At 39.3% G+C, this 22,541-nt stretch overlaps 1 protein-coding gene across 1 annotated transcript in view; it reads left to right on the plus strand.

The window, feature by feature from the left end:
* The window catches only part of FNDC7 (fibronectin type III domain containing 7), a 24,051-nt gene continuing 1,510 nt past the window's right edge, over window positions 1–22,541 (plus strand). The window contains exons 1-11 of the mRNA XM_089516545.1: window positions 1–79; window positions 1,243–1,500; window positions 7,282–7,536; window positions 10,740–11,000; window positions 11,928–12,185; window positions 14,867–15,121; window positions 15,649–15,906; window positions 17,412–17,666; window positions 19,224–19,478; window positions 20,913–21,173; window positions 22,160–22,189. Coding sequence (XP_089372671.1) covers window positions 1,329–1,500; window positions 7,282–7,536; window positions 10,740–11,000; window positions 11,928–12,185; window positions 14,867–15,121; window positions 15,649–15,906; window positions 17,412–17,666; window positions 19,224–19,478; window positions 20,913–21,173; window positions 22,160–22,189 — 2,260 coding nt within the window. The 5' untranslated portion in view covers window positions 1–79; window positions 1,243–1,328. The remainder of the gene's footprint in view (window positions 80–1,242; window positions 1,501–7,281; window positions 7,537–10,739; window positions 11,001–11,927; window positions 12,186–14,866; window positions 15,122–15,648; window positions 15,907–17,411; window positions 17,667–19,223; window positions 19,479–20,912; window positions 21,174–22,159; window positions 22,190–22,541) is intronic.

Below are 22,541 nucleotides of genomic sequence, written 5' to 3' on the forward strand. Positions count from 1 at the left end.
GGTCTATTTCTCCCTAGTTACTGATATTTTAAATCTTCTCTTACAGATTATTTCTGCTAACACAGGTAAAACCTGAAAGGTATTTCCTTTTGCAGTTATTTTTTTTTAATTGGAGAAATTTTCTCATATTGTCCTTTTAATTTATAAATACACTGCCATCATTATATAAAAAATAGAGGTCAGTGGGTACAAATTATGCCCAAGGGATATTCATGGCATCTGATACATATGTTAACTGCCTTCATGTAATTCCAATACCAAAAAATTAAAGGTAAAAATTCCTTTCAATATGGCTATTTTTAAAAGTTTCAGGACTTAGTTCTTTGCAATTATTTACAATTATTTGAGTTAATGTTATGATATTAAAATAATAATATAAAATAATGTTAATATTATAATTTTAACTCAAATAAGTGATTTTTAAACACTCAATAATTGATTTTTTAAAATCTCTCCATCATTGAGTAAAAATATATTCAGAAGTTTTAATTTTGTTATTTTCATGTTAAATTTGTGTGCAATTCTCTCACTTTTAACTTAGAATAACACTTGACTTGACGGTATTGATGTGCCAATAATATGATCTGACCTTTACTGTTTTAAGCATTTTTAATACTACTTAATGCTCATGCAGTATATCTTAAGACTGTTTGTTCTTCTTTATCTGATTTTGGTTGCAATTCTATGCACATTTGCCTAGGACAAGGCTTAGTGGACAGACATTCACAGTATCATGCTGGAAAGGTAAAAGCAGACAGCATATTTGACATATTTTTAGGGGAGGTGTTCCCTCAGGTGGTGACAGACCTCTGTTTGTCATAGTATATGATTGTCCTCACCTACATATTTTTCATTTAACATTCTTTGTTTTGATTGATCACTGGAAGGTAAAAATGACATTAATTTGCAAGTTGCTGATCCCTGCAAAGCCTTCCATCTTTGAACAATGTTCCTTTTGCTGTAAGAGGAAAAACTGGTTTATCACATGGAATACATATTTCCTGTAATAACTAATTTGACCATAAGTCTTACAGGTATGCTGCAAGGAAAGTATTATCACCATTGTCATATTATAACTTAGGCTCAGGGCAAGAGGCTGAGACTGAAAGTTTCAATGTGACACTGAAAAAAAGTGTTAAGAGATTCCAAATCCCTTCCGGAATAATTTCCTGAGTGGAGGAAACTGCTAATGAACGGGTAGATGATGTGACCTTAATCTTTCTGGCTATATATTTTTTTCAGGTTTCACTGTATCTGTGTATGATGTGACATCAAGAAGTCTTTATATCCGATGGTCTAAATTCCCAGGAGCTTTCTCTTATAGAGTAATGGCAACGCCTATGAACACAGTGGGCCATTCTTTCTTGGCCTATTTCACTGACGTTACACTTGTCGGCACTCTAACACCACTGCCTCCTGACACAGTCCATACTGTAAAGGTGGAAGCCATTGATAAGAATGGAGTTATACTGGCTGAAGCACAGACTATGCAGTTAACAGGTTAGTGGGAGACGGTTTGCAAAATTAGTTGATTTGCATGGGTTTTTAATATATATATTAACTACCAGAAATGGCCTCAATCTCATTAGAGATTAGAGATAGGTTCCGTGGAATCTTTGGGCAGTATCCAATGGTGTCATTCAATTAGAACAAATGACATATTCACAGTTAATTGTTTTGTGCAAAAGTATGTGGCAAATTGAATCAGTTAGTCAGTCTGTAATTGTCAGATGTTGCCCATGCTAAATTTTGGGGCCAAGAAAGAGGAAAGGCAGAGTTCTGGATGAAGGTACACCCCCCCATAAAGTCCAGGTTTGCAGCTTGGGTATGCTCCTGAGTATGGAAACCCAAGTTTTGCTGGTGCCCAGGAGTGAATTCACACAGGTAAGGCTTATATGGCAGACATGTCCATTCCTTGAGACATGGCCACAGTGACATATGGCTTAATGACATCCCATTTGGTTTACTGAAACATTCTCTATGTGGGGCTGCCTTTGAAGAGTGTTTGGAAACTTAGGGCCCAAACAGACAGGCCAAAATAAAACTGCTTCAGGTCACTTTGGAGGCATGCCTTTTAAATGACACACACATTTAAATAGTTTTTCCTAAGCCTCTTGTTCAGCTATTCTTATTTTGTCTCTCTGAGGCCTTTTTTTCTTCTTGATGTTAACGAGTAAAAAACAAGAACAACACATTCTGAAACGCATTCTGCTCAGTCTCTACTTTTCTTTCCTTGATGTTTGTTTGCTGTGAAGCCATTCACACTTACATTTCTTACACGGAGACATTCGCATCTGTGAATCTATTCAAAATTGATTCACCGTTCTCTACATTTTAAGGCAATGAATCTCTCCCTGGCATTTAAATCTGATCTGAAGGTCCCTCAATGAGTGCACATACCAATGAGACAATGAAGTCCACAGAGAATTTCTGTATTACAATGAGCTAAAATTATACTCTGTATACTGCATTCTAAGTCTTTACTTGGACAAAGTTCTATATATCTAATCTGAATACAGATAGAAATTTCAGAGGTGATTTTGTTGAAACAGTATTAGGAAATAATGCTTCAATTAAAGGAATATGAGCAATCTCCATTATTGTTCCTCCTATTTCTGAATAATCCCTCACTGTAAGCCTTTATTAAATAGGGCTAAGCATAATTACAAATAGTGGAAAAGGGGGACATATCTGAATTACTGGCTAACACTGAATGAATGAAAGAATGTCTTGGCTTCCTACAATGGAAATATTGTTCAAAAACAGTTTATCTTGCTTGTGGAAGAGCAGCTCCTGTAATACTGCCAAGATCTCTCAAAACCTGTTTTTATTTTTTATGTAATTGCTTGTGAAGTTTCAAGGTACAAGCTTACAGTCTGGATGTCCTTGTGTGTGCGTATTTTTAAAAAGAACAATTATTTGGTAATTGTTATTGTTATATTGCATATATCCACGTAAGATCTTTCTCTTCCCACCAGCCTTTGTAAAAAGCTTTACCACAATATTCTCAAACTTCTCATAGTGGGAGCATTTTTTTCTTAATTAAAGATGAAGTTTTGTTCCCTCTCTCACTTCACTCTTATGCCTAGGTGAGACTGGTGATTCTGGATAGATTGAAGAAAAGATTTACATTAGGACCTCAAAATTTTCTCCATACTTCTCCTGTTTAAAAAAAGAACATTTTAGAGCCAGGAGATTATGGTACAGTTTAAAAAAGTGGATTTACCACTGCTGAATTGAATTCTGATTTGGGCTGCATCCAGATACTGTCACATGCGTTTTGCCACCAACACCGTTGGCCAGATACAGCCCGGGTAACTTCCGGCTAGAATCCAAGCACAGCCAGCCTCAAAGCCAGGAGTTTCCCGGCTTTGCAAATCGGCCGGCTGAGCTTGGATTCTAGCTGGACATTATCTGGGCTGCACCTGGCTGGCATGTGATAATATCTGGATGCCGCCCAAATTAGAATTCAAAAGCGGTAAACCACTTTTTTAAGCTGTGCGATAATCTCCCCAGATAGTCGAGCAAATTAGAGCCTTCTAAGAATTGCCTTCACTGAGCTAGGATTTAAAGTAATGCCAACTGCAGATCTAGATGGATGCTATAACAAAGTGCTATTTGAAAACAGACTATGGGCCTAAACAGACCGCCCCAAAGGGGCGGTGTCCCTTTGTGTGCTGGATCGGGGCTGCAGCAATCCAGCAGTTTGCTGGCTCTAAAAGAAGTGACAGAAAGCTTCTATTGCCACTGCACAGTGTGTCTAAATGCTGTGCCACAAAAATGGCTTGACGCTGCCTGCCATCTGGTCAAGTGGGCAGCATGATGGCGGCATTGGGGTAAAGTCAGGGTGGGCGGCGTGTGGTCACTATGCCCCCACTCCACCAGATGCTGGCTCCTTATACCAGGTTCAGTTTCTTTTGAGTAATACCAATGACTATGTCACACATAAAGTGGCTCTTTTTGCCATGGCTGCAAAAAAGATTAGGAAGGGAGAGTTAAAGAAAATTGCTATAAATTGCCATGGAGACTCAAAGTATTAATTAGATTTTTATGATGGCAATGTATAAGTTACCAATATTCAGGAAAGATTTTTATGTTATATCAGTAACAATTTTAGCTACATGTTAAATTATGGGATGTCTTTTGTTCCTTTGTACTTTTGTGCCTTTTGTTTTAAATGTTTTGTGTATTTTGATAAACTTTTTGTCATGGCCTTTGGCTAGCACAATAAACAATCTTATGCCTAGGTGCAGTGAGGGCAGGACTTTTGTGACCATTGCAGCTTCCCCTGCCATTTCCCTGTCACCGGTGGTGGATGCGAATCTACCAGTGGTTTCCAATGGGATGAATCCATTTATTTTACAATAAAACGATTCACCCCCCAAAAAAACACCACTTTGGAAGTGGCGTCCTCAGGGTTTTTGGGTTTGACCTGCGTTTTCCCCTTTGAAATCGATCTGGTAAGGATCAGGATCGATTTCAAATGGGAACTAGAGTCGTATACCTCAAATCCTGCTGTGATTTATATCGTAGTGGGAATGAGGCCAAGATTAGAATGACCACCAAATGCAACATGGCTGGTTTAGCCCATTTGGAACTAAGTGAAGTGATACATACACATTACCATTGGGAGGAACATAAGACCACTAGGTCCAGAGACTGAAGTTATCTAACTACACCACAGCTCTTATATCTGGAACAATGTCATCTAACAATGTGTAAGAGTCAGACTAACAGTTACCTACCTTGTATGATGTAGTGGTTTGAGTATTGTACCCTAACTCTGGAGGACAGTGTTCAAATCTCTGCTCAGCCATGGAAACCCAATGCATCAGGTGACCTTGGGCAAGTGACATGCTCTCAGCCTCAGACGAAGGCAAAGGTGCAAGCCCCTTCTGAAAAAATCTTGCTAAGAAAAAGCCATGATAAGGTCACCATAAGTCAGAAATGACCTGAAGGCACACAATAACCACAACCTTGAGAGTGCTAGCTTCCTAGTGTTACTAGATGAGTCAGTAGTCTGATATATTGATGAAGTACAGTGGTGCCTCGGGTTACGAAAGTAATTCGTTCCGCGGCCGCTTTCGTAACCCGAAAGGCTTCGTAAGCCGAAAAACCCATAGGCGCTAATGGGGAAAAGCCGCGATTCCGTGCGAAAAAGCCGAAAAAAGCACCAAAAGTTTTTTCGTAACCCGAAAAAACATTCGTAACCCGGAACAATAATTCCCTATGGGATTTTTTCGTATCCCGAAAATTTCGTAACCTGGGTATTTCGTATCCCGAGGTACCACTGTATGTTCTAATAATGCATGAGATAAGCGTTGTCAATGAAAAGGGACAGATCCGGGAGAGAGCAGCTATGGCTCAGAGGTGTCGTCATGCAATAAGTATTGCCTGGTGTAATCATGATTTAAAAGTAATCACCAAAATCTCACCTTTGTATCAAGGGAAACTTTTATTTCAATACCAAATGCAAGTTTAAGCCCACCAAAACATCCTGAGAGTGTGATGTGGAGAAAGAGATGAAGTCTCCATCCCACTTCATGTTAAGAAACCAGTCCACTTTTTTTTTTAATCTATTTGCATTATTGTGAACTGGGTGGATGATGCCTTGTCTAGACATCAGACTCAAGTCTTTCCTTTCTGTACTATTGCAAAATATGGGGAGAAATCCCATTTACCCATGTTTTCATTTAAATCTGAGCAAGGCTGTGTTTGAGGTCCAAAGGATTTAAGGCAGTACCACTCAGTTGAAGCACAAAGCTGGCAGATTTGGCCTTGTCTGAGCCTCTCCCTTTTTTTGTCCTTTTTTAAAAAATCTGACTGACTGGTGCAGTTAGTTGCTGAGTGACACTACCCATTTCTAGGTGACTAATATATAAAAGAACACACAGTGTTCTTTCTGAAGTCTGAGCAATGTTCTGTTCTTCTAAAGCCTTCCACATTAAGCTGTTATAGCAGTATGATTCCACTTTAACTGCCATGGTTTGTCTTATGGAATCTTGCAACTTGCAGTTTAGAGAGGAATATTTAGAACTCTTAGCCAAACAAATCCAGTATCTCATCAAACTTCCAGGATTCCATAGGATGCTGTGATGGCAATAAAAAGGAAATAATAATGCTATAATTATTGTATTGTGGAAGCACCCCTACTATAGGCACTTCTCATCAATGACACAGGCCTGGTACACACCGCCAACCTGGCGCCGATACTAGGGTTAGGGATCGCATGGCAACCACACGGTCTCTCACCCTAGTGCACAGTGGCGGCATAACAATGGCGGCATCCCGTCCATACAGGCGCCGCCATTGTGACGTAAGTGCCACGTGGCACCCGCATGGTGCCGCACTTTGCTTACGTTGCTTACATTGTGAGTGCGCCAGTGGTACACTTGCAACATCATTGCAGCGCCCAAAAAAGAACCCAGAAATACTGGGTTCTTTTTCCTCCACAGTGATGGTGCGCTGTTTGGAGGCTGTGCCATCCCTGCGGAGGAAAATAGGCCGCCAGCAGGCTGCCCTTTTGAGGTGGTCTGTTCCGGACCATAGACTCAAATAAATTGAGTTGGACTCAAGTTGGACTTAAGTTGCTTCAGTGACTCAACTCGGCAATAAATGATGCACTGATTCAACACTCTCACAACTTGTATATTTTTGGTGATTGACTTGCTGGTGTCATTCACTTTGAGTAGCAGGCACTCCCAAAGTAAACGGTGTGTTTCTCTGAGTGGAGCAGCAAACAGACTTGAGGTGGAAGCTTTAGAAGGTTCCTCCAATATGCAGTGGGGACAGGCTGCTGAGTGGACCTCAAGCCCTTCTTGAAGCCCATTGCCTAACGTGTTTGCTGTTCCTCTCTGAGAAATGCACCCTACTTCCCTTTTTCTGTTAAAGTTGGCTCCACGACTTGAGACTCAACTTGAAACTTCACAGTATCTTGCAAGAACTGGAGAGTTGACCTGAGAGTTGAATGTAAGATTTGAGATTTGACTTGAGACTTAGGGTAAACGACCTGAATACTTCACTGCTTCCCATGTACTCACCAGAAACAGGATTAATGCAGTTTTTGAAAACACACATAGCTTTCTATTACATTAAAAAAAAAAAAAACAGGTCATACCAGAAGAATTAGACTGAAACAGAAAGCCATCCAATCAGTACTTCCTGAGTTTGTTTGTTGGAAACAGTCCATGACATTCAGCAATTCAAAGTCATGTCCTTCAATGTTGACATGTTTTCCAGTTCTGAAATAATTGTGATTCCTCTTCCCTTCTCTTTTTAAAGCTCCTGAGATTCCTACTATTGAACAAGCTTATTCAAAACTGAGTAACAGTATCACAGTGGAATGGGCCACTGTCCCAGGGGCATCCAGTTACCTGCTGACAGCACAGGATGGAGAGTCATTCATTGAAACAATAGTCACAAATTCACCAGGCACTGTGACAGGGTTGAAGGCTGCAACACTGTACAAAATCACCATCCGATCAATAAATGCTGGAGGAAGAAGTCAGCCTTCACTTTCTAAGAAGGCAAAGACAGGTAATTTTTAATTTTCATTTTGCCATGGCAAATGCTTCATGTGAAGGATACATTTGAAACTATTTTCACATCCTTCCTCAGTCATTTTAAACCCAGCTTCTATTCTTGGATTGGAAGGAAGAAATATCTTCCATTAAAGAAATAATAGGAATATTGATCATTCTAGATCTCTCAGTGGTTTATGCCCAAAGCTCAGGGGGGAAAAACACATTTTTTTCTGAACTAAAATCCCAGAATCCTCCACAATGATAGTCCAAAAAAATAAATTTCATAAGTTCTGTCCTATTGGATCACTCTCAAATGTTAGGCACACATGGGACACCAGGCGAATTTAAACTGGTATTCTCTTCTACAGTATATGATAGTGATGATCTACAAGTTGTATGTGTGTGCGTGCCTTTATGTCTCCTGTCAATTTATGTCCCAATTTATACTCAATTTCATAGGGTTTTCTTAGGACTTTACCATATGGAAGGCGAATTGGTAAAATCCCATGTAGAAATGGGATTTTAAAATCTGGGTGTTATTTGTCAGGTGCATTGCATGAAAGAGAAATAACACAAAAATATTCCAAACGGAAAGCTCCTTTGTACTTACAGAATTTAGTGAAAGTAAAAAGGAACTGGTTTTGACAACTTTGCGTTTGGCTTATTTTCGCATTATTTCTGTCGTACAAACATTGTCTGAAATACATCTCAGAAATGTGAGTTTCTTCAACTTTCTGTTCAGGTTAACTCCGAACGTCATCTGACAAACAACCCGCAAATGTGGGTTGTTTTCAGTTTCAATTTAGTTTCTGCATGGGATTTGTCCCGTGTGATAAACACCTTAGACAAGGAATACTGTGAAGTGGTTAGCTAGTTTCTTAGCCTGCAGCACCTGTTAAAGGTTGAATATCACTTATCCAAAAATTTGAAATCCAAAATGTCCAAAAACCAAAACTTTTGTCATGAGTAACTGAGAAAGGGACACCTTTGCTTTCTGATGGTTCACTATACACAAACTTTGTTTCATGCACAGTTATTAAAAATAAGTTATTAAAAATATTGTATTCAACTACTTTCAGGCTATGTGTATATGATGTATATGAAACATCAATGAATTTTGTGTTTAGACTTGGGTCCCATCTCTAAGGTATTTAATTATGAATGTGCAAATATTCCAAAATATGAAAAAACACTGAAAAGTCCCAAGCATTTCAGATAAGGGATACTCAGCCTGTATTTGTTGGCTGTCTCCTATCCAAGTACTAACCAGGGCTGACCAAGATAAGACAACTTAGATGCCATTAAAAGGAATTCAAACAAATTCAAGAAGGATAGTAAATTAAAGGAGAAGACATATAGTATCTTCTAGGATCTCACACAACTTATCCCTAAATAAAATCTGCCCCTCTATATCCAATTCTTATCCACGGATTCAATCAACCACTGCCTGAAAATATTCAAATGTGAAAAAGCAAACCCTCATTTTCTATTTTATATAAGAAAAACCACTTTTTCTATGCCAGTGTATTTAATGGGATTTGAGCATTCATGCGTTTTGGTATTCACTGGAGGTTCTGGAACCAAACCCCAGCGGATACCAAGACCCACTGTACCAATTGCTGGAGAACATTAACTAGATGGAGGCTATTGCTCTCAGGTTCTGTTTCTGAGTTTCCTATGAGCATCTGGTTGGCCATTGTGGGAAACAAGAGGCCCCTTCACACTATCAAGTTATAGTGCTATATTCCACTTTAGCTGCCGTGGGAACATCCAATGGAATCCTGGGATTTGCAATTTAGGAAGGGTCATTTAGAATTTAGCCAGAGAGTTCTAGTGTTTCACCATACTACATATCCTAGGATTCTGTAAGATGCAGCCAAGGCAGTTATAATGGAATCGTTATGCTACAACATTATACTGTGGTATATTTATTTATTTATTTGATGTATATGGCACCTTTCTTCCAAAAATGGGATCCAAGGCAGATAACAATAATATAGAAAAGATAAAACTAAAACATTAATTATAAAAGTGTGTGAAAGAGTCCAGGATGCTAAACTAGACAGACCTTTGCTATGAACCAATAGGGTTTCTTCTGTGCTCTTAACAATAAATGCCCTGTTCTTGTGTGTCTAGACCTTTCTAGAAAATGAATCTTAATATTGTTCTCCTTTGGTGTATCTCAGATTTCTGCTTTATTATCAAAGTTGTTTAATATTTATATACAACTTCTGGAGGAAAAATGTCAGTCATTTGCTGTGTTTTGTGAACAATTTGGCAGCAGCACCATCATTTCTAAACCTCTGTTTTGGGGTTATCTTAAGTGGATCAAGTGAAGGCAACTGAAAATGATTTTGGGAGTAGGTGGAAATGATGTTGGGAAAAGAGGTGAGTATTCTTACAGTGGTGAAAGTGTTTGTGTTGGATAAAGTTGGTTCTGGTCTTGATCTCATATTCGAAGTCCAATTGCTAGTTTTAGCTAAGGTAGACTCATGAAATAATTTGTTGAATAGCAAATCAACATTTACATAAATCCCATTCATATATGGCATTAGCAAGTTAAATCTGGGGTTCATCTATACTGTAGAAATAATGCAGTTTGATACTTTAACTGCCATGACTCCATCCTACAGCATCATGGGATTTGTAGTTTGTTAAGGCACCAGCACTCTTTGGCAGAGATGGCTAAAGATCTTTTATAATTACAAATCCCATGATTCCATAGGCTGGAGCTACAGCACTTAAAGTGGTGTCAAACTGTATTATTTCTTCAGTGTAGATGCACCTCATCTATTGGGGTGGGGGTTACCCTTATCTCTTTTCTTATATGTAGAATTCAAAAAAGATATAGCCATGTTAGTATGTAGAATCAATATGTAAAGGGATCTTGTAGCACCTTTGAGACTAACCTAAAGAAATTGGCAGCATGAGCTTTCACGGACTTCAGTTTACTTCTTCAGATGCATTATATGAACCTTGAGAACCTCTTCTTACATGAATCTTGTCTATACATTTTAAAGAGATTGTAACTGAATTGTAGCTATTTATGGATGCAGGCCCCCTTCACAAGTATGTCCATCTGCTTTATACTTGTGTACAAAATACCAAATGAGAAATAACCTTAGCACTGCCAACCTAGACCTAACCTAGTATTTCCCAATTGCTACACACGCATGAAATCCTATTAAATCTTAACTCATTTTGGCTTTTTCACAGTACTTGCAGCACCAATCCTGACAGCAAATTCCCCAAGTCAGGACAATATTGTGGTGAGCTGGAGACCTGTACATATGGCTGTTGGATTCTTCATCTCCATCATGAGAGCAGATGGCTTGGGAGGCATGCTGAAAGAAAACACCACCACTGACTCCCTGATATTTTCAAGCCTAGACCCAGGAACTCTCTATACTATCAAGGCACATGCTTGGGACGCTAATGGAATACCTGGGGATGACTCCACCTACAACCAAAGAACAAGTAAGAGACAATCTGGAAAGCAAAACAAGTTTCTTTTGACAAGGGACATGCAGATTTAAATAAGTGGGTTATAACAGTTTGATACTATTTTGACTCCATCCATGGCACAGTCCTATGGAATCCTGGCTTTTGCAAATTAGTGACGTACTTAGAATTCTCTAATGCATTCTTTGAACAGCATTAGCGTTTTCTTGCACAGAACTCTAAATGCCCAGAGAATGGAGACAGAGAAACTAGTAGCAAAGTGGTATAATTGTGTATTGTCTGAATTGTAGTGTCTGAATGACTGCTTTGTTTTAAATGTGTTGTTTGTTCTTGTTAACTGCCCATGAATCAACCATGACTCATGGCGACCTCTTAGGTGAGATATCTTCAAGTCCCCATCCTCCACTGGTCTGCTTAGGACCAGTAATTTCAGACCCATGACCTCCCTGATTGAGTCTATCCATCTAGCATGTAGTCTTCCTCTCTTTCTTCCCTTTCCTAGTATTATTGTCTTTTCTAATGAGTTATGTCTTCTCATGATGTGGCCAATGTACGACAGCCTCAGTTTGATTGTCTTGGCTTCTAAGGAGATTTCAAACTTGAACTGTTCAAGGACCCATTTTTTTGTCTTTTTGCTGTCCACGTATCCTCAGAACTCTTTTCCACCACATCTCAAATGAGTTTATTTTCTTTGTATCCTTTTTTTTAAACTGTCTATTTCTCACAAATACCACCAAATAAATGTGCACTGGGTAGTGGGGATAATGAAAGGAGTAAAAATATTGTCCACCTGCATTCTTAAAATCTATCATTAAACCATGTGCATAAATCAAAACTTAATACTAGAACTAGAAATACACATATAAGATTTGAATTAAAAATGCCGTTCAGCCTCATTTGTACTCAAATCCTTTTAAAATGTCCTTCCTTCTTCCATTATAGGGCCTCGTGCACCAGGAGATGTCCAGGTGGTTTTTGACAGTGGAGCTTTGAGAGCAACTATTTCTTGCATGCCATCAGAAGGTGCCTCCCAATACACCATTGCAGCCTACAGCAGCCTCTCCAAACGCAACTGCAGTACAACATCCACCTCTTGCACTATCTTTTCACTTGAATGTGGGACGGAGTATTCCCTGTCCATTGTAGCAAGTAATGAAGCTGGTTCCAGCATGCCCACAGAGGCACTGGCTTTCAAAACAGGTAAGTGAACTATAATTAGAGTTCACAGTCCATGGAGAAATGAATAGTGTGAAGAAATACATGCCTTCATACATTTACTAACTGATTATCCTTGTGCCTAGTTCAGAAACTTCAACTAATTCAAATATGGCAGCCAGATTGGTTGCCGGAAATTCTAGGTGATCATGTAACACCAATACTAAAATCTCTTCACTGACAGCCTATTAGTTTCCAGGCACAGTACAATGTGTTGGTAATAACCTTTAAAGCAGGGGTTCCCAACCTGGGGGTCGTGCGACCCTTTCTTGGGGATCGCCAGGTTGGGATTCCCCCCTGCCTCCCCCTCCTCCCTTTTTGCCTGCGGGTGCCGGCGCTAGCGCCAGCAACCACAAGGAGAAAGCGCCGGGGTCGCCTCCTCCCCTCGCCTTCTCCCCGCGGGTGCCCTCGAAGGCACCCGGGAGGAGAAGGCGAGAGGGACGGGGTCGCCTCCTCCCCTTGCCTTCTCCCCGCGGGTGCCCTCGAAGGCACCCGGGAGGAGAAGGTGAAAGGGACAGGACTGCAAGCCCCAGCAGCCTTTGCGACCGGAAGTCCCCCCCTTCTTCCCTGGTGGCCTCCCAGATTGGTTGGGAGGCTGGAAAGGTGCGGGACATCCGGGTGCAAAGCCCGCTGGGGCTTGTAGGCAGTTGAAAGTCCCGCCCCTTCCTCGCCTCACAACCAATGAGGGAGGTCGCGGGCGGGACTTTCGCCCGGAATGGGGGTTGCAGCCCAACAAAGGTTGGGAACCGCTGCTTTAAAGCCATTCATGGCCTGAGTCTAACTTATGTGAGGGAGTCCCTTCTTCCATACAATCCACCCCACACACTCAGGTCCTCTGGGAAAAACCTACTGCAGCCAAGGAAGACTAGGCTGGCTGCAGTTACCCAGAGAGCCTTTTCATCTACTGCTCCAAAATTATGGAATGCCGGAAGGGATCCGATATATCACCAATCTTGACGGTTTTAAAAAGGCCGTCAAGACAGATCTCTTCTGGCAGGCCTTCCCTGACTGATCATCCTAGTTCTGCTGATATAGATTGTCCTATGACTGCCCCAAGATGTCTCGCTTCAATTATGTCTAATTTTAAATAATTTTAACTGCATTTTATAGTGTTGTTATTTTAGTTTTAAGGAAAGGGATAAGGGGAATTAGTTAATTTTAGTTATGTGTGTAACTGCGTATTTCATTTATGTACTTTTTATTGTTGTATGCTGCCTTGATCGTTTTGGAGAGGCAGTAGTATTTCATTTATGTACTTTTTATTGTTGTAACCTGCCTTGATCCTTTTGGAGAGGCGGGATATAAATAAAACAACTTGTTGTTGTTGTTGTTGTTGTTGTTACCATCAGGAGATATAAATTGTAAGAAATGTACAACGTGTAGAATGAAAAGGCAACGAAATGATAGCTGTTTGTAAAATAATACTAAGGGGCTGCACCTAGTGCTTCAATTGAACAATGATGTTGGAGTATGATCACGGCCGCAACATCAACCAGCCAGTGGAGGATCACAGGGCTGATGGTGGTGGATGCACCCACATTTTCAGTTCCATACCTCTTATACCTTTAACATTAAAGTGTAAAGGCATAAGTTGCCTAAATACCATGAAGGCACCAGAACTCATCTCATTTCAGAAGCTAAGCAGGGTCAGGTCTGGTTAGTACTTTGAATGTGGGAATGCCAACATATACCAGGTATTGTAGGCTAGATTTCAGAGGAATGCACTGGCAACTTTCTGAGAGTATTTTTGTCTTAAGAAAATCCTACAAAATTAATGGGAGTCACTATAAGTAAAAAACAAAAAACCCAAAATCAACAACCCTTGAAGACATACATTTTTCTTTTATAAAGATGTGCTCATGATCAGTGCCTGTGCTTCTGATCAGTGCTGCTATACTTGCTGACCAGAAGCACTACAGTCTCTGAAATTGGCAAATTAATCTTCAGCACATGTGGACTCAGCAAACTCAGATGTTTTGAAAAAGCACATCAGATCCATGAAACCTACATTAACATCCAACTGCTTAGAATTGTAAAATACTGAGAAAAGCACCGTTTGGATGTAACTCATTGAAATAACCAGGTACTACTAATTAATTTCTTTTTTAAAGAAAAAATCTCAGCCACTCATGAAAAAAGTTTTGGTTTCTGAAATACAGTATTTCAGATTGCAGAATTCCAGATAAGGCAAGGAAGACTCAACATGTACTAGCCTAATTATGGCCATAAATTAACAAGTAACAACTTTACTCCATTCTTAGGGTAAATGCTTTTAAATTGATTTTATAGTGACAGGGAATGTGGCCTTGCCAAAGGGTGCAGAAGGAATATCACATGGTTCAAGAACTGGCACCTTAGGTGCTGAAGTGACAGTGTGGATGGGAGGAGGGTGTTTGTGCCATATGCCAACAGCTTGTAACATTTAGCTTTTTTAAAAGTAAAACGATTAAAAACCAACAACAGTAAAGAATGCTTTGACTAAAAATAACTTTTTTCTTACTTCTAAGACGTGGGAAAGTAACTAATTCAAATGCTTCTTCAACAAGAACCAGTCCCGCATGGGGGCAGGGCTCAGAATAATAACTTTAGCTCATTACTTTTAGAACGTAATTTCCCAAACTTTGGGAAAGTGTTAAAATATTTTTATTGAAATGTTGACTTTGCAGTACCTTGTGCTCCAGAAAGTATAACAATTGAAGAAGATGAGCCAGGAAATTTGGAAGTCTCCTGGTCAGATGTTGACCTCAGTGATTATTATGTGGTCTTTGTGAAAAGTGACGATGGCTTGGAAGTGCACTGCAACACATCACATACTCACTGTCACTTCCAATCTGACTGCGGTTTCACCTATTTCATTAGTGTCTTTGCTTATAACAAGGCAGGGCAGAGCCCCTTAGGAGACATATTCAACTATACCACAGGTAAGAACATTCATTTATTTGTGCATAATCACTTGGTATATCTATGTGGGTACTAGACAAAGTTGGAAATAAGCTCTGCAAAGTTGGAAATAAGCCCTGCGTTATAAAAATGAAAGGGGATTTCAAAAGCTTAAATTAATCAAAACTGTTAGGACTGGTGACAAGCAAGGGACCCAGGGAAAATGTGCAATCTGAGAGCAGTCCAGCTGTGCCTGGGGGCTGAGTTGCTAAGCTAAGATGGGCCAAAGTTAGCCATTTGAAATGATACCCTTGTAGCATTTGTATTACATTATCACTGCTATTTTGATAGCTGTATTAGTACTATCTGCAGAGGTGGAGCTAAAGTGCACCTAAGAGATTACCAAGAGGTTCCTGTTATGATAGTACCAAGAGAAAGGTCCTTAGTGCCCAGTATTTGAAATCCCTGCTCACAGGACTGCATAAGGAAATATTTATTCTGTTAATAATTTATACTATCTCATAATAATCATAATCTTAATAATGCTATCTTTTTGCCCTCCCCTTAGCCCCTTGCTGCCCCAGCGATTTTAACCCAGTGTTTGTGTCAAGTGACACAGTTCAGATTGTCTGGTCTCCTGTCCGTGGTGCTGAAATGTATGAAACCAAAGCTGTTGACTGGGCAAATGAGCTCTTATGCAACGACACTGCCACAATCTGTACCTTGTCTGCCCTGCAGTGCAACACTCAATACAATATCACTGTCTACTCTTTCAGTGAAATTAGAGGCAGCAACACATCTTGTGCATCTAAACATGTGGCAACAGGTAGGTTTTTAGTTTAAAGTCCAACAAGCAATGTTTTCCTAATACAGAACATGTTTGGAAAGTTACAATACTTTGCTGAAAAGGTGAATTACTACTATATTTACCAGTGGGGAGTATCAAAACATTTCACTTGACAACAAATAACAACATAATCAGGCACATTTGCTACCCCACACATTTTTAAGTGGAAAAGAAAATCCAATAGAATAGCATGGTTCAGAATGTTTCAGGATTTGTCCACTTTAAAATGGGTACTTTTCTATATGCTCATCAGTCTCATGCTAACTGTTGCTAGTCTGTCACACTTCAGAATGATTGAAGGCTGCAGTGCTCTTCTACTTTGAAATCTTTTTGCACATAATAAACCTATCCTTTCAAGGCAGAAGGCTCTAAACTAGCCATCCCTCTCAACTTAAGGGTGAGAAAGCAGAGTCTGGAGTGGATATAATGAGACTCATGTGGGTTGGTTCTCCTTGGTACAGCCTTTCTTCCTTCTTTTCAAACAATTTTAGGCTGGAGGCGGCTAGCTAGGCTTGCACCTGATTACAGCTTCTTCCTGGTGTTTTTACTTTAAAAAAAATAATGCGATCTTGCATCAGGTGATGCATGTATATCATGGAGCAACATAGCTCCTCCACACAACATGGCCATTTCATGTTACAGAGCAGGGGGATGATAGTTCCTTTCTTAGGTAACAGAGAGCTCTAAATGAAAACACTTGTGCAATATTATTAGAATGAAGCCATTTGAACCAAACCACTTTAAATGCAGTACTCCTTTTGGCCAGCCTTCCCTGCCTTGGTGCCCTCCTTACATTTTGGACTACGTTGTTCATCCTCTCTCTGACCATTGACCATGCTAGTTGGGTTTGCTGGGAGTTGTGGCTTAAAACCTTTGGAAGGACCCAGGGAGGGAGACGAGACTTGGAGGCTCTGATCTCCTTCCTCCTCTTTCCAAACCTTTTCTGTCCTGGAGGGGAAGAGAAAGGCAAGGAGGGCACTCGGAGCCCCTTCCTGAGGCAGGAGGACTATTTCCTTATAAGATATTAACATATGAATATACACAGATGGGTGAACAAAAATACACCAAACCAACAAAATATTATTATTCATATACTATGTCAACCAGGGAGGATGACAATGTCTACATGCAGAGCTAAAGGGGGTCACAGGTGTAAAATGTTAGAAAACCACTGAATTAGGCCCATTGCAGTAGACTGTGAAATGCACACTTTATACAATATGTTAGGGTTTTTGTTTTTAAATGATACTAGGGTAGTCTTCAATATAAATATAATAAAAATATAATAACAACCTATGTGGGATGCTCGACAGAAAGGAGCTCCTGGATGGAAAATGTCAGAGAAAGAAGCAAACAACAGCCTCTGCGATATTTGGCTTTAATATGATTGTATAGTTGTCATAATGCTTTGCTGCTGTGTTAATGCAATAGCAACATCAAGAATAAGTGTAAAGTTAAAATATGCTTTATTTTAAAAATTTCAGCTCCATGTAGTCCAGAAATAATAAGCATCTCAAAGGATACTCTTTCTGTAATTAATGTGCACTGGCATGCCAACAATGATGAAGCGACATATACAGTCACTGCCAAAGGAGCAGCAGGAAAATGGCATTGCACAAGCTCTGGAAGTTCATGCACTATCCACAATCTCCCCTGTGGGTCCTTGTTCTCTGTCAGTGCTGTAGCAAGTACAGAAGCAGGACAGAGTTTGCCTAGTTACAGTGTCCCTTTAGAAACGGGTAAGTTACACATGGTTAGAAATGCTATCCATCATTTAGTCTTATTTTATAATATTTATTTTTGCTAATGGTATGATTTGCTAGGAAAGGTGGAAGAAAGTAGAAAGAAAGGAAGGCCACATGCTAGATGGATGGATTCTATTAAAGCAGATTATGAGTATGAGCTTGCAGGACCTGAGCAGAGCAGTGGTGGGCAGGGGGTCTTGGAAATGTCTCATCAGCAGCGTCGCCATGGGTCAAGATTGACGCAAGGGCAGTTAACAACAACAAATTATTTTTATTTAATTTTTATCCTATCTTGGGTCCTATGACGGGACTCAAGGTGGCTCACAATCGGTATGTAAGAAACAGTTATGAGGGTGGTGGTGAGGAAATAGCTTAAAGGTAACAATTTTTTCCCCAAGTGTCAGCTTATTAAATTCTAAAATGCCTAGGACAAACTCTGTTGCTTCATGTTAAATTTCAGGTATGCTTTTTTGGAGAAAGTACAGTGGGTCCTTATTATACGCTGGGGTTTGGTTCCAAGATCCCTTGTGGATAACAAAATCAGTGGATGCTCAAGTCCTATCAAATATAATGAAATAGCAAAATTGTGTCCCTTATAAAAAATGGAAAATCAAGATTTGATATTTGAAATTTATACTTTTTTGAACATTTTCAAACTGTGGATGCTTGAATCCGTGTATAAGTAATCCATGTATTAGAAGGGCCAACTGTATAAGAAGGGGTGACTGTATTCAAAAAATGTGGCCATGACTGAAAATACCCTCTGATAGGTACCTAAATGGTGGCTTATGAAAATGACCGAATGGTCTAGATCTATATATGGGAGAAGACACCGATTCAGATAATGGACGACTAATACCCCCATCCCCATTTGTGTGTGCTGCATAGTTTTGGAAGCCTTATCAAATCCCTTTCCTGGGCACATCAGCAATGAAAAGGAAAATGTTTAAACAGCCTTCCCCAGCAACTGTTAACTATTTAAAATAGCAAATTGTAATTTTACCTATTTGAATATGCCAAAGGAAACTATACTGACATTTTATACATGTGCATATATTTACTGGTATAAAAGGCACATAATTAAAGTGCTAGCTGATTGACCGAACTGCTAAAACACTGCATGTGGCTAGCAAATTGAAGTGGCCCAAACGGATAGGATAAAATATTGTAGACAACTCACGTTTTAAATTTAATTAAGTAGTGTAAAAAAAATTAATTTGAAAGAAAATCATTCAAACTGAATGTTGTTCTCTAGTTGTAAATACTGAGTATAAATTAGTCTCTGCACCTTTCACCTTTGGCTACCAAGGCTGACTGTCCCCCTTGGTCATTTTAAATGGCCAAGAAAGCAGCATGTTTCAGGAGATAAAGTGAGGTGGCAATTATTATAGAAATTACCAATACTGTCAGTGCCGAATTATTTATGAGTGGGAGTCTTTTTTTTTTAAGTGGGAGTCTAATGTTCCATTTAGGCATTTAAAAAATACTTTAAACTTTCTTTTGAGTGCACTAAAATAAAACAAAACCAATAATAATCTTTCTTCTTTTAAGCTCCTTGCTGCCCACTTGATATTGCAGTAATGCAAGTGACACAGTCTGTAACGAACATCAGCTGGTCTACTGGGACTGGTGCGAAGACATACGTAACTATTTTGGAATCACACACAGGATACGCCAGGTGTCACACGCTCCAGAATTACTGCCTCCTGGGATGCATTACGTGTGGAACCAACTACACTGTGTCCATCCAAGCAATTAGCGAAACAGGTTTAATATCAAACTGTACATATAGTGGATTCTCCTCTAGTAAGTATATGAAAAAGTTAAAATAAAAGTCGATGTACTGTATTACTACAATTCAAAGACACTGCCGTGTCAGTATGAAGAAGAATCTTGTAGCTCCTTGGAGAGACTCAAACTCATATGGAGCACATTTGGATATAGATGGGGAGCAAGCAGGAACGTGCCATTCCATGAGCTTCTTTCCCTTAGTTCTCTAGATCTCTGTGTCTTCATCATCTGATAAATGTAAACTATATTCAATAATTACATCTGCACTGTTTTCCTGTTTAATCTAGGACTCCTAGATTAGCAAACAAGCTAAAACTACAGAATTTAATTAGAAGAGTAGTTGATCACAACCAGTACATTTGAACACAAGCCTAAAATTTAGTGAACTACATGAGGATCTTACAAACTAATTTATTCCAATGTAAGCCCCTCTGAACAGGAAAACTGTGTGATAGGTTTGCCTTAAGGTCACCATAAGTCAGAAACAATGTGAAGGTACATAACAGCAAATTATAGCAGGGTGACAGTGGCACTCCACAAACATTGACCAGTTCCCACAATCTCTCACAAACCGACTACCCTGGCAAAGTCTGATAGGATTGTAGGTTATAAACATCTAAAGGAGCACAGTTGTGTACTCCTGTAATAGAACTGTTTTTGAATGTTCCAGATTAGGTCATCAGACAGATGTAAAATGTAGCCTGGAACCTAATACCAAGAGCTGTTGAAATAGTCCCAACGTTGTTGCATAATTTTATTTGTATTTGGCATACCACCCCATTTGTTTTACTGAATTTGAGAAAACAGCTACTGCAGCTGTCTCCAAGATACTAGAGGGTTTTAAACAATCATGGCTATGCCTTGTTACTGTTGTGTGCCTTCAACTCATTTCCAGCTTGTGGTGACAAGTTGTGGTGATAAGATTTTCTGCATAAGTTTTTCAAAAGGGTTTTTGCCACTGCCTTCCTCTGGTGTTGATAACATACACCCTGTAGGCCAGTGATGGTGAACCTTTTGGAGACGGAGTGCCCAAACTGCAACCCAAAACCCACCTATTTATTACAAAGTGCCGGGTCCCTCTGGGTTTCTAGTAACAAACTCTGGCAAACTCTGTGCTGGGATGACGGCACACGTGCCCACAGAGAGGGCTCTGAGTGCCACCTCTGGCATGTGTGCCATAGGTTCGCCATCACTGCTGTAGGTTTCCAAGGTTGAGCAGGAATTTGAACCCCGGTCTCCCAGAGTCCTAGTCCAACACTCAAACCGCACTGGGTTTCATGGTTGTCTGTGGACCTAGATAATTTACCATTTCCTAGATAGCTGCTTCAACAGCATAAATGTTGAGAAAACATTTATGCTGTCAAAAAAGATCACTCTATTTCAGCATATTTGGGCTTGGTGTTCTCTAGCCTGAATGGGACAAAACAAAACTGTCCTTTTCCTTCCCAGGTGCCTGTTGCCCTTCTGGGGTTCAACTATACAGGCTGGGCAACAACGGCATAAGAATATACTGGCATACTTCTAAAGGATCAATAAACTACAGCACTGATCTGTATGGCTCAAAAGGAAATTTCACCTGTACACCCAACACAGACCTGACCTACTGTGATATCAGCGAGATACCCTGTGGGGATGTCTATACAGTTGTGGTGTCACCTGTAACTGATGAAGGATCAAAACTTGCATTTTGCCCTAAAAAGATATACTCAGGTAATCACCTATGATGTTCTGATGGGAATGGCAAATGTGAATGCACAGCAGTGTACAGTGAAGCATAAACTTTCTAGGATACTGCTCCTTCCTGAAGAGCCATGCAGAAATGCAAAAGTATATGAAATGCAAATGTATATGAAATGCAAAAGCTTAAAGCTTAAAAAATCTTACACTTGTTGAGTGCTGTACTATCTCTGCTGCCATCACTATGCCACTGTAAACTATATTTGGCTACACAGTAAACTCTACATTATGACATTATTAATGAAGTTAACTGCAATGCTCAAGCATTTGTGGATCTATAATACTGCAAGAACCTTTCGTCATTAGCATGGATATGAAGTCTGTATAGTAACAAAACAATACAAAAAATCTTGGTGAGCTACACCAAGTACTTCATTACACGTTTGCATTTCAGCATAACTATTGCATTATGCAGTAGAAATACATTCACTGCCAACACCGTAGACATTGTTTACATGGACTTCAATTACCCTGATTTGTCATATGCATATTGTTGATTGTAGTTTACCATTGTGTCTTGTCATTTTGTATACAGTATTGTAGATTTTGAAAATAAGATATGTTTAAGCAGTAATAGTTATCATTTGTTGTTCCCCTTTTTTCTATACTGTTGAAGTGTAAGCAAAGTGCAATATCTGCCAATGAAGATGCACCTGAATCTAGTTTTTGATTTTGTCTACAAATAGTACAAATATTCACAGAATTGCTATTGAAGGACAATTCATTTTTAATCTTACATTCATTTTAGACTCAACATGCTTTTATATTTTAGTGATCTACATTTCCCAGTTCGTGTTGTTAAACACCTGATCTCATTATTCAAAATTCATAAACCAGAACTATCATTTAATTTTTAAAAGAATCATCTCTCTCTATATATATATTCCTGAATATGTATCAAATCCTCTTTTAAAAACACAAACTAATCATTGTTTCAAACTTGCATATTCATTTTCTAGTGACATGTTCTGGAAGTTCAGTAGGAATGGGTAAGTACCTTTCCAAATGAGTCAGACTTATTTTAAGGTAGAATGTCTTTTAAACTGTCATTTAAGTATTCATAATTTTACCATGAGGCCTAATATTACTATTTTTAAAGAAATGTAACCCTGTCCAATTTTTAATTGGAATCTATTACTATTCTATACCAAGCCTGATAGAAGGTGCACAAATTATATAACCATAACTTTCTATTTAAAAAAATTCCTAAGGCTTGCATTGTAGACCAGTTTGAAACAGCTATCTCTAAATATTTTGATGGCCTGCAGATATGAACGATTTGTTCAAAGCTGTGCAAGCCTGGCATCTGCAATCTGATGGTAGCTTTTAAATATTCAATGA

Source organism: Sceloporus occidentalis, unplaced genomic scaffold, assembly GCF_023333645.1.
Source record: "Sceloporus occidentalis isolate IW3139 unplaced genomic scaffold, rSceOcc1.0.p SCAF_3, whole genome shotgun sequence".
Classification (NCBI taxonomy): Eukaryota; Metazoa; Chordata; class Lepidosauria; order Squamata; family Phrynosomatidae; genus Sceloporus; species Sceloporus occidentalis.